The sequence below is a fragment of the Bos mutus genome, chromosome 19, assembly GCF_027580195.1.
Source record: "Bos mutus isolate GX-2022 chromosome 19, NWIPB_WYAK_1.1, whole genome shotgun sequence".
Classification (NCBI taxonomy): domain Eukaryota; kingdom Metazoa; phylum Chordata; class Mammalia; order Artiodactyla; family Bovidae; genus Bos; species Bos mutus.
Genome location: NC_091635.1, coordinates 52,417,779 through 52,430,140, shown reverse-complemented (window position 1 = coordinate 52,430,140; position 12,362 = coordinate 52,417,779). Strand labels below are relative to the sequence as shown.

General features: G+C 36.2%; 1 protein-coding gene across 7 annotated transcripts in view; it reads left to right on the top strand.

The window, feature by feature from the left end:
- The window catches only part of RAD51C (RAD51 paralog C), a 35,499-nt gene that overhangs the window by 17,597 nt on the left and 5,540 nt on the right, over window positions 1–12,362 (top strand). For 4 of the 7 annotated variants that reach the window (XM_070390592.1, XM_070390593.1, XM_070390594.1 and 1 more), the window contains exons 7-8: window positions 3,971–4,037; window positions 6,131–6,191. The exons of 1 other annotated variant lie outside the window; for it this stretch is intronic. In XM_070390592.1, the coding sequence (XP_070246693.1) occupies window positions 3,971–4,037; window positions 6,131–6,191 (128 nt within the window). Of the gene's footprint in view, window positions 1–3,970; window positions 4,038–6,130; window positions 6,192–7,122; window position 12,362 lie in introns of those variants that run through there. 2 more of the 7 variants (XM_070390596.1, XM_070390595.1) reach the window with 2 other exon arrangements.

The window sequence follows — 12,362 nt, the reverse complement described above, 5'->3', positions numbered from 1 at the left end:
TGCATGTTCAGTTGTGTCCAACTCTTTGTGACCCCATAAACTAGCCCACCAGGCAGGCCTATCTTTCCAAGGGATTTTTTTTTAGGCAAGAATACTGAAGAGGGTTGCCATTTCCACCTCCAGGGGATCTTCCCAACCCAGGGATCAAACCTTTCTCCTACACTGGCAGGCGGGTTCTTCACCCCTTGAGCTACCTGGGAAGCCTGATTTGTAATGTAGCATTGTGTTAGTATCAGTGATGGAGAAGGCAATGGCACCCCACTCCAGTACTCTTGTCTGGAAAGTCCCATGGACGGAGGAGCCTGGTAGGCTGCAGTCCATGGGGTTGCTAGGAGTCAGAGGTGACTGAGCAACTTCACTTTCACTTTTCACTTTCATGCATTGGAGAAGGAAATGGCAACCCACTCCAGTGTTCTTGCCTGGAGAATCCCAGGGACGGGGGAGCCTGGTGGGCTGCCGTCAGTGGGGTCGCACAGAGTCCAACATGACTGAAGCAACTTAGCAGCAGCAGCAGTATCAGCGAAGAGTCCCCAGTAGGGGGCACTCAAGGATAATGGGTTGTATAGTTCCTTAGGTTTTTGCTTTTGTTTTTTAACAGAGCTTCATCTTTTCTGATTAAAAAAGTAATCTAGGGAGTTCCCTGGTGGCTTAGTGATTAGGGTTCCAGGCTTTCATTGCCATGGCTCAGGTTCAGTCCTTGGTCAGGTTACTGAGGTGCCGCCAGCTGTGAAGTGCAGCTCCCCACTGCCACCACTGCGAAAAAAAGTAGTCTAAACAACATGAAATGTCACCCGTTGTTTAGAGTCAACAACTTAATATATGCTTCTTTGTCCATGTGTCCAATTACTTGTGAAAATATTAAGCCAAACGGGATATCTCTATTTTTAAACCTTTTGTTATATATTAGCAAAATGCTCCCAGAAAGTGTATTCCAAAGTATGTTCTGTACATCAATGAATGGGAATTCTTTTTTTTGTTGTTTATAGTTCAGTGGGGAAAAGATAAAATTTATTTTGCTGATTTGGATAGTATAAAGAATTCCTATATAACATTTCCCAAGATTTGCTTTTTCATTCTTATTCTCTCTCCCCACTCTCTTTCTGTACACACACACAGACACAGATACACACACACAGTTTATGTGTATATTTTTCTGAACTGTTTAAAAACTGTTTAAAATGTATGCACACATCATATCCGTTTGTCTAATAATACTTCAGTATATATTTCCTAAGAATGAGAACAGTCTCATACGGTATCCAGAGTATAGTTATCAAATTGAGGACATTTAATATTATATTGCACTTTAATATTTAATCCATATTTTAGTTCAGTCACTTATCTCAGTGATGTCCTTCATAACAATTTTTTCCCCAGTTCATTTTCCCAGCTGGAATCACATATTGCTTTTAACTTGTCATATCTCTTTAGTTGCCTTTCTTTACTTTTGTGCTATTGCTATGTTTTAAGAATACAGGCCAGGACTTTTAGAGAATATCTCTGCAGTTTGGGTTTCTGTGATGTTTCCTCCTGATTAGATTCCAATTATACTTTTTTGTGTGTGTGGCTAAAATATAAGATAGACTTTTTTTCTTGAGGTATAGTTCACCTTTTAGAGATACATTTATTTTTTAGCAGAAAAAATTTTAACAGCCCTATTAGATATAGTTAATAAACCATAAGATTTACCATTTTAAAGTGTAGCTCAGTGCATTTTGGTGTATTCAGAACTGTACAACCATCACAGCTATCTAATTTTAGAACATTTCCACCACCCCAAAAAGAACTTTCATACCCGTTCACCATCATTCCCCATCGCACCCTCCCTATAGCCACTAACAACCACTAGTCTGCTGTCTCTATGGATTTGTCGTCTTTGGATATTTTATATAAATTCATACAATATATGGTCTTTTATGTCTGGCTTCTTTCACTTAGCATAATATTCTCAAGGTTCATCCATGTTGTAGCATGTATCAGTATGCTTTTTATGACTGAATAATTTTGCATTTTATTTGTATACCGTATTTTGTTTATCTGTTCATTCATTTAAGGACATTTGGACAGCAGAAGTATCCTTAAAGCACTGACGTTCATAATTTCAAAGTGATTGTTACTTCACTACTTTAAGATGCATTTTTTTTTTTTTTTTGGCACCATCCATCACAGTTTGCACAAAAGCCTAGAATCCTGACCACTAGTCCACCAGGGAGGTCCCAGGACTCATTCTTTAAGAGCTTGGAGTAATTACGCAATAACTTTCATTTATATCATGGTAAACCCAACATTTGCAGAAAGAGTATTAATTATTTTATAAATATTTTCTAGTGATGCAAATTCTGATTTTGGGATGTTGAACAACTGGTAAGCCAGTATGTCTATTTACATTTGCCTCAAGGTGTGTAGTGGATAATGTGTAAGATGTGTAATAGTCTGTAAAGCAATGTTGTCTGATTGAACTTTCTGTAAAGAAAAAATGCTCAGTCTGATATAATAGTTGCATGGTTGTTGAGCACTTCAAATGTGGCTAATGCTGTGGAAGAACTGAATTTCTAGTTTTAATTAATTTAGTTTTTAAAAGCTATATGGCTAATGGCTACAGAATTGAATAGTGCACCTTTAATCAAAAGGTGTTGGTGTAAGTAAATATCCCACTTGCTAAAGATGAAATACTTGGTAGTATGTAAAGAGTATTACGTGTTGTAGATGCCAGTTAGACATATTTCAGTTAATTACCAATTTAAGTTCCTACTTAGCTTATCCTCCAGGTATCCTACAGATACCTGGAGTAAGGTAACACACGGGAAAACCACTGTGGCATTCAGAGGAGAGAGACTAGAGGAAGTTGTTGTCATCCAGTTTGTGCCTGCCTGAAATCTATATCACACATTTCTCCTTTGTAGATGAAAATTTTATGGTGTTGATCACTACGGTGGGAACAGCCAAATAGCCTTTTCTTCCTCAGTTTTCTTAAAGAATTGGTGGCTTTTTTAGATCTTTTCTCATTGCTTTTTTAGAAGTTCTTTACCAGTTTCAGCTTGTAGTAGTATCTGTCTTATTTCTGGAGAGAAGATCTATATTGGAACAGTATTTAAAATAACCGTTTCTGGAGAATTTTCGATGAGAAGGTGCCAGATAATCTGACTTTTACTGTGTTCAGTTAGCCTTAAACACTTTTTGTCTCTGCTTTCAAATTGCTATCTTGTGGGACTTCCCTGGTGGTCCATTGGTTAAGAATTGAGATTCCACTGCAGGGGGCACAGATTTGATTCCTGGTTGAGGAACTAAGATCCCTATATGCTACGTGGTGCAGCCAAAAACTAAATACACCAAAAAAATAAAATTGCTACCTTTTTAAATACATTATCTTTTCTGTAGGCCACTATATGTAAAAGAATTAGCAATATCGTTAGCCTTGAGGCCATCTATGAGTAAGACAATACCTGTATCTCTATTATCTGAGCAGGCTAGTATAGTTATAATTTGGGGTCATTTGATCTGTTATTGGATTTTATTCTTTCCTAGTTCTTTTAATTATACTGTGCTCTCTATATGATTTTAGGTCTCTCCTCATTCTTTGCCTCAGTTTCTTTTTTTATTCCTGTAAAATCGTAAATGATTATATTGTCTCTCCCCTAACAGTATAAACACTGAGTTAATTTTATTAAGGATTTTATTTTTTAATTTGGGCACACCATGCAGCATGTGGGATCTTAGTTCCCCCACCAAGGATCAAACCCGTGGCCAAACTGCATTGAAAGCATGAAGTCTTAACTACTGGACTGCCAGAGATTTATTAAGGATTTTATATTCCTTTAAATAAATATATTCTAGAGAAGAAATAGTGATAAAGAATACACATTCCCTTGTTTCCAGTGCTCCTAGTTATTAAGTTTTTACACATGATGTCTTTAGACCTTGTAATTTTGGGGGGAGACTCACCTAATATTCTCACATTTTGCTTTTGTAGGTAATTTTAACCAATCAGATGACAACAAAGTTTGATAGAAATCAGGCCTTGCTGGTTCCTGCACTGGGTAGGCAATTAATACAAAATTTGTAGTTAAATTCATGTTTTTCTCTCTCTTTGGTGTGATGCTTATTGAGTATTGTAAGTTCCAAGAAAGCAGAGAAGACTCTCTCTTATTTGCTGATAAATCTTAGCGTGGAACACAGTGCCCTGAGATACTGACTCATCCTTTCAATTGTTTAACATTTATTGAGCATCTACTCTCTGGCAACTCTTGTGTCAGGTCCATAGTGTATAAATATTCATAAGATGATTCTTGTTCTCAGAAATCACATACTCGTAAGCGGGAGAAGGGGTGAATCCATTTTAAATACAAATCACACTATTACGAATAAGGTTATAACTCTGTTTCTAACCTTCAGTTCAGTTCAGTCGCTCAGTCGTGTCTGACTCTGCGACCCCATGAATCGCAGCACGCCAGGGCCTCACTGTCCATCACCAACTCCCGGAGTTCACTCAAACTCACGTCCATTGAGTCAGTGATGCCATCCAGCCATCTCATCCTCTGTCGTCTCCTTTTCCTCCTGCCTCCAATCCCTCCCAGCATCAGAGTCTTTTCCAATGAGTCAACTCTTTGCATGAGGTGGCCAAAGTACTGGAGTTTCAGCTTCAGCATCATTCCTTCCAAACAACACCCAGGGCTGATCTCCTTTAGGATGGACTGGTTGGATCTCCTTGCAGTCCAAGGGACTCTCAAGAGTCTTCTCCAACACCACAGTTCAAAAGCATCAATTCTTCGGCACTCAGCTTTCTTCACAGTCCAACTCACATCCATACATGACTGTTGGAAAAACCATAGCCTTGACTAGATGGACCTTTGTTGGCAAAGTAATGTCTCTGCTTTTCAATATGCTATCTAGGTTGATCATAACTCCTCTTCCAAGGAGTAAGGGTCTTTTAATTTCATGGCTGCGGTCACCATCTGCAGTGGTTTTGGAGCCCAAAAAAATAAAGTCTGACACTGTTTTCACTGTTTCCCCATTTATTTCCCATGAAGTGATGGGACTGGATGCCATGATCTTTGTTTTCTGAATGTTGAGCTTTAAGCCAACTTTTTCACTCTCCTCTTTCATCAAGAGGCTTTTTAGTTCCTTTTCACTTTCTGCCATAAGGGTGGTGTCACCTGCATATCTGAGGTTATTGATATTTCTCCCAGCAATCTTGATTCCAGCTTGTGCTTCTTCCAGCCCAGCATTTCTCATGATGTACTCTGCATATAAGTTAAATAAGCAGGGTGGCAATATGCAGCCTTGACGTACTCCTTTTCCTATTTGGAACCAGTCTGTTGTTCCATGTCCAGTTCTAACTGTTGCTTTCTGACCTGCATACAGATTTCTCAAGAGGCAGGTCAGGTGGTCTGGTATTCCCATCTCTTGAAGAATTTTCCACAGTTTATTGTGATCCATACAGTCAAAGGCTTTGGCATAGTCAATAAAGCAGAAATAGATGTTTTTCTGGGACTCTCTTGCTTTTTCCATGATCCAGCGGATGTTGGCAATTTGATCTCTGGTTCCTCTGCCTTTTCTAAAACCAGCTTGAACATCTGGAAGTTCACGGTTCACGTATTGCTGAAGCCTGGCTTGGAGAATTTTGAGCATTACTTTACTAGCGTGTGAGATGAGTTCAATTGTGTGGTAGTTTGAGCATTCTTTGGCATTGCCTTTCTTTGGGATTGGAATGAAAACTGAACTTTTCCAGTCTTGTGGCCACTGCTGAGTTTTCCAAATTTTTACTCATGGTTTTATTAGGACACAGTGCTTCAAGATTTGTCTCTACTAAAATCTTTAAAAATATTCTGTCAGAGGTTTTGCTTTTCTACTGGTGGTCAAAATATGTCAGTAAGCCTGTTGATAAGGAAGATTGACAAATGGATTGACTCAATAAAGTTTTCTGAAAGCAAGAAGAGGGTAGTGATAATGCTCTCCAGTATTTCCACAGATAGGTAAAAATCAATTAATTTCAGGATGTTAGCCAAAACCTGGTTTTTTGAAACCAGATATACTTTCATTATGTTAAATTGAGTAAAGAAAAATTGCTTTTGGTCAGAGGCGTTCTCAGAGACTTACACTCTAGTCAGTTATCCTGTTCTTTTTCCCTCAGGGGAAAGTTGGGGACATGCTGCTACAATACGGCTTATCTTTCACTGGGACCAAAAGCAAAGGTTAGTATAGAAACAGGTTAGTAATTCTAAATATTGGGTAAATTACACTGAACATTTATCAGTTCCTTAGAGCTAGATGAGCTCTACAGTGCCCCGTGAACTAAAGCTTCTGTTGCCTTCTCCCAAAGCAGGCATAAAAACATGTTGTTATACTGCACAGTTAGCTATATAGGAAGTTCTTTGGAATATTTAAACCATGGGGTGCACCTGAAATGAGTAGGTGGCCAAAGAATGCCACCTTCTAAAGCTCTTTGAAATCAAGTACCATTTATTAACCGTGCAGAGGGATCTGAGTACTCTGTGTTCCTGGAACGGATTGAAAGAAGAGTAAAATCAGGACAAAAGGAAAACTTCTGAGGTTAGCTTTAGGACTTTAATTTATGTGGAAAATAGGATGGTTTTTCTTAGTTTCTTAATATATTTCTTGTATGAAAATGTGTCTATTTTTGTTTTCTTTTATATTTCCCTACCCTACTTTTGTTATACCTTTCACAAGTATTGTTCTTGAAAATAAAACTATGGCAGCATGAAACCTTTGTGTTTGTTTTTAAAGCTACTAAGCAAGTGAACAAACCACTTTTCATTTTCTTCAAAATAGGCAATTGAAAGCTATGGAGCCTAGAAATGTCAGATTTATGCTAGCCTTTCTGCTTTGAAATTAATTGGTATAACCAAGAAAACTTGGTTTGGGAATGCTCCAGTAAAATGGGGAAATTGAGACAGCATGTGGATAAAGAAAAGATTGCTTTAACACATACTGGGTTTGGTCAGATATACTATTTCTTTATCTGCATTTCTTCATTCTTGTACAAAGTGAAAAAAATCAAGCCTGACCAAGTTAGGTCTTACTGACCCTGAGCTCATAGCAGAACTGATTACATTTCTGTACATCTTTTGTAACTAGTTCATGCAGTTTGTGTTGCTTTTAAAGATGGCATTTCCCTGGAGAAGGAATTGGCAACCCGCTCCAGTAATCTTGCTTGGAAAACACCATGGACAGAGGAGCCTGGCAGGCTACAGTCCGTGGGATCACAAGAGTCAGACACGACTTAGTGACTAAACCATCCACCACTACAAAGTGAATATATGCCTAAAGATAATATGTGAAAAGGATATTTGCCATATACTAGCTAGTTTTTTGGTGGGAGGGTGGGAGTCAAGGAAGACTTGGGGTTATTTTTTCATGAACTTCCATTTTATACTTATTTATAATGGTCATTATTTTTACTAATACTGTAAAACTATGAAAATGAATAAAATACTAAAAGTTTCATATAGCCACGAATTTATAATATGACTTTATTTTATATGATAATATGAATTAAAACATGTATCTGCCACCAAAAAAAAACCGATGGCATTTCCAAAGACTTCAGGTAACTTCCCCCCCCATAATGCATAGTGTTTTACCATTGACTCCCATCCCCCCAACTCTATAAATAAGTCATTGTATACTGGATTCACAAAAGCAGTTCTTTTCTCAGCGACAAACCCTATTGTAAAGATTTGGCAACAGTTCTCCAGATGAGAGTCTTTTGAACGTATTGTTTATATTTTTCCAGATTGAGGTTTTCTGTAAAGTACATCTCACTATTTAAATGTTTTTAGAAATTCCTCCTGAGCAAGTGTACTATAGTGGTCTTCTTCTACTATTCTAGTATTAAATACTCAATAACAGAATACATCTAAGAAGTGAGAAAAATAGGAGTAAAGAAAAATACTTCTTTCATCTTTTTCTTCGTTTCTTTCATCTGTTTATGCACTCATCAGAAGAAGTTTCCCTTTGTCAAATCGTAGAAGCATTGGTCGGAAAATCATGCTTACTTTCTTCAGAGTTAACCATTTTATGACTTCAGCCTCTTACTAATCCTTCCCAAGAAATTAGTGGTGTAGAACGCTGACATTGAATAGATAGATTTAGGGGAAATCTACTGCTCTGTGAATGTTTTTCTTATGTCTTGTATTGTTTTAATGAGTGCTTGCTTGTGCTAGGTATTTAACTGTGCACCTTATATACAGCATTGCATATAATCCATTCAATATCTCTTTTTAACCAAATTTAACTATAGTTGATATACAATATTATATGTTACAGGTATACAATATAATGATTCAAAATTTTTAAAAGGTTATGCTCCATTTAAAGTTATTATAAAATATTGGCTATATTTGTTGTATTGTACAGGATATCCTTGTAGCTTATTTTATACATAATAGTTTGTACCTCTTAATCCCCTATTCCTATACTGCTGTTCCCCCCCTCCCCACTGGTAACCACTCATTTGTTCTCTATGTCTGTGAGTCCTTCAGTAACTCTTTGAAGGCTCTATACCTATTATCATTAACAGTGAGAAGATCAAGGCCCAGGAAGATTAAAACATAGTAAATAGCAGCTACCATTTTTTGAATATTAACTGTTCTTCATTGTGCTAAGTACTCTTTGTGTGTGTATACATAAAATTTCATTTTATTTCACAAATAACTCTATGACACAGATACAGTATCCACATTTTATAGATGGCTTTATAAGAGTCCATTCCTTTTCTCCTATAATTGCTGTTTCTTGAAAGTAATTATATTACTGCATTGATTGCTAGTGAATCTGAAGGTATATCTTATCCTCCTTTTTAGGTAAAAACCTTTTTTTCCAAACTGCTTTTTTCCCTAGGCTGTGGATATATGATAAGTAGTATGCATACTTTTTTATAATTAGAAGTAGTTGACTTCATCTAATAAAATCAACATTGTTTTATTCTTCATTGTTTGAAATTAGATATCTTTAAGTTATTAAAGTTGCATGAAATTTTGTATGCTTTTTAAAATATAGTGTGTCTTGAAAGGATCGAAATAGAAATTTATGCTAGGGGAAAATAGTTTATAAAAATGAACACTTCTAGTCTGAGCAGAAAAATGAAAACCTTGACTAGCCAGATTTATACTGAGATTGAACTTCAGTGTCCCATCTCATGCCCCAGTCCCTGTTCTTCACCAGGATTTTTAGCCTTTGACTAGTAACAGAATAACATTTCAACAGTTATTAAAAGAAATACTTTTGTCTCTGTCCTGTATATTGTGTGGGTTTTCCTCCAATTTGCATATTCATGATAATATGAGGCCAAGATTGTTCAGAATTATACCGTGCTTTGCCAAGAAGATCTGGTGGTGGAGTGGAGTAATACATCAACACCCCCACACACTGTTTCATATGTGTCTCAGCTTTAGAGCACAAACTGTGCTTCTGTCTTGTTTCTTCCTGACCTAAACTATGCAGTTCAGCCATATGTTAAGCTTCATCTCAGCTGGGGCCACGAGCCAAGTGATTCTTCAGTTTAGTTTGTTGTTTAAAAAGGTATCTTGAGATGCAGACATGAAATAAATTTTGTTTTTACCTAGAAATTCGAGGAAGATTTTTCCATCTGAATACGTAATGTCCCTTTGACTTTAGGATTCTTAATAAACTTGTAAATTCTTCTTAAAAGCTTATTTCCTTTTTAATAATTTTCTCAGGAAAATCGGATATACTGGGTACCTTTTTGGACATATGGTGATATGAGGTGATTTAGATACTCATTTTTCAGAAGATTAGCTAATTTTTGTTTTATTGGATCAAAATGTGTGATTTTTTTTAATTTTAAGGAGGTGCCTCTATTTTTCCTGTTTCATTTTGCATTAAAGATAGACAGTCAACCCTAAAGCATCATAAAAGTTGATGATTTCACTCCCTAACACAACTAACAGAACATAACTCCTTAACATAACATTCTTTCAGGATGGGGAGCACGTGTATTCAGGATGGGGAGCACGTGTACACCCGTGGCGGATTCATGTTGATATATGGCAAAACCAATACAATATTGTAAATTAATTAACCTCCAATTAAAATAAATAAAAAAACCCATAACATTCTTATGTTACATATTACTTTGCAGTTATTTTATTTATGCGTACAGTTGCAATTACAAAGATGACATTTTGAATTCTTGTTTTCATCCTGAAAGAACAAACCTAAAAACTATTGAGTGGATGATGGTCTTTGATTGCTTCTTTTTTGAATTATGCCTGAGGAGCAGGGCAGTTTCAAAACAGAGAATAACAGATCATAAACAAAAATGGCCTTCATAAATTATCTTTGAAAACAAATTAACATTATATGTAAACAAATAATCTTTTAAGAGAGTCTGATTTTTCTCTTAACTTAGCATCTTCATTGTGTACAGTTACATCAGTTTTTAAAAATTGTGTTACAGTATTATAACATAAAATTTACCATTTTAACCGTGTAAGTGTATAATTCAGTGGCATGAAGTACATTCATATTATTGTACAACTATCCCACCATCCATCTCCAGAACTTTTTCATCTTTCCATACTGAAACTCCATGCCTATTAAATAGTAACTACCTATTCTCCCCCCACACCAGCCTCTGGCAACCACCGTGCTACCTTCTGTCTCTGTGAATCTGACTAGTCTAGGCACTCATTAATATAAGCGGAAGCATACAATATTGTTCCTGTTGTGACTGGCTTTATTTGACTTGGTGTAATGTCTTCAAGGTTCATTGCAGCAAATGTTAGAATTTCTTTCCTTTTTAAGACTAATATTCCATGGTATGTATATACCACATTTTGTTTATCCAGTCATCTGTCAAACACTTGAGCTGTAGCTTCTACCTTTAGCTTTTGTGAATAAGTTATATCAGTTCTAAAGTAATTTTTAAAAGACACTTTAAAAGTTTTTTCTTGTAAAGTTGACCCATGAACAGGAATTTGAATTGCGTGGGTCCACTTATAGATGTATTTTTTTCAATAAATATAGTTTCTGTATTTTCATTTTGGTAGTGGTGGTTTAGTCACTAAGTTGTGTCTGACTCTTGTGACCCCATGGACTGTAGCCTGCCAGGCTCCTCGGTCCATGGGATTCTCCAGGCAGGAATACTGGAGTGGGTTGCCATGGATCTTCCTGACCTAGGATTGAACCTGGGTCTCCTGCTTGGCAGGCCAATTCTTTAGCAACTGAGCTATGAGGGAAGCCAGTGAGATCACAATATGTGGAATTAAAAGAACTGGAGTTGAGTCCTAAGTCTCTCTCACCTTCCTGTTCTTGGATAAATCAATCAATTCCTTTGTTTTTGAAGCAGAGTATTTGGATTTTGGGGGTTTCCCAGGTGGCACTAGTGGTAAAGAATCTGCCTGCCAAAGCAGGAAACATAAGAGACTCCGGTTTGATCCTTGGGTTGGCAAGATCCTCTAGAGGTGGGCATGGCAACCTACTCTAGTATTCTTCCCTGGAGAATCCCATGGACAGAGGAGCCTGGCAGGCTATGGTCCATAGGATCGCAAAGAGTTGGACACCACTGAAGCAACTTAGCATGCGTGCACATTCAGGTTTTTGATTGCAGGATTGGTATGCCTAACCTTGCATTGTTCAAGGGTCAGCTATATTTGTTGCTATTATAGTATTTGAGTATAGGTAATAAGAATTTAGAATTTTGTTTCTCAACCACTTTGAGCTTTCAGTTTTAGAGTACACAATAAAATTGTACCTAATCAGACCTTGTCCTGTTATAACAATGATTTTTCTGAACATATTCATTTTGAAAGAATGTGTTTTCCTAGATTGATTGTATTAGTATAATGAGTATGTGTTAATGCTTCTCATACATAAAAAATACACAATTACTGTAGAAAGTTTGAAAGATATAGATAATCAAACAAAAAAATAACCTTCACCTTGTAATAGCAACTGAACTTTGTGGTTGTAGTCTTCTAGTAATTTTTCTGTATAAAATATGTATGTAAGCTTACTCATAAATGTGGGATCATACAGTATAACTTATACTTTGTGTATTATTAATATTTTCCCATCTCATTAAATATTTTCTTCCACCTTATTTTACGTGTAAATAATATCTTGTCATTCATAAAATGATTTATTTTAATTAGTCATTGTCTTTTTAGGTTGTTTTAAAATTTCAGTTATGCAAACAATTCTATTGTTATTATATATAATAGTTATTATATATATTATATATAGTTATTGTTTTAAGGAAGTATTTTTATATTTCTTTGTGTGTTCTTAGACAACAAAATAATAGAATTATAATGAAAAACTATAAATTATGAACTCAGTCATCTGAACTAATTAAGACATGTGTGTGTGTATATTTATTT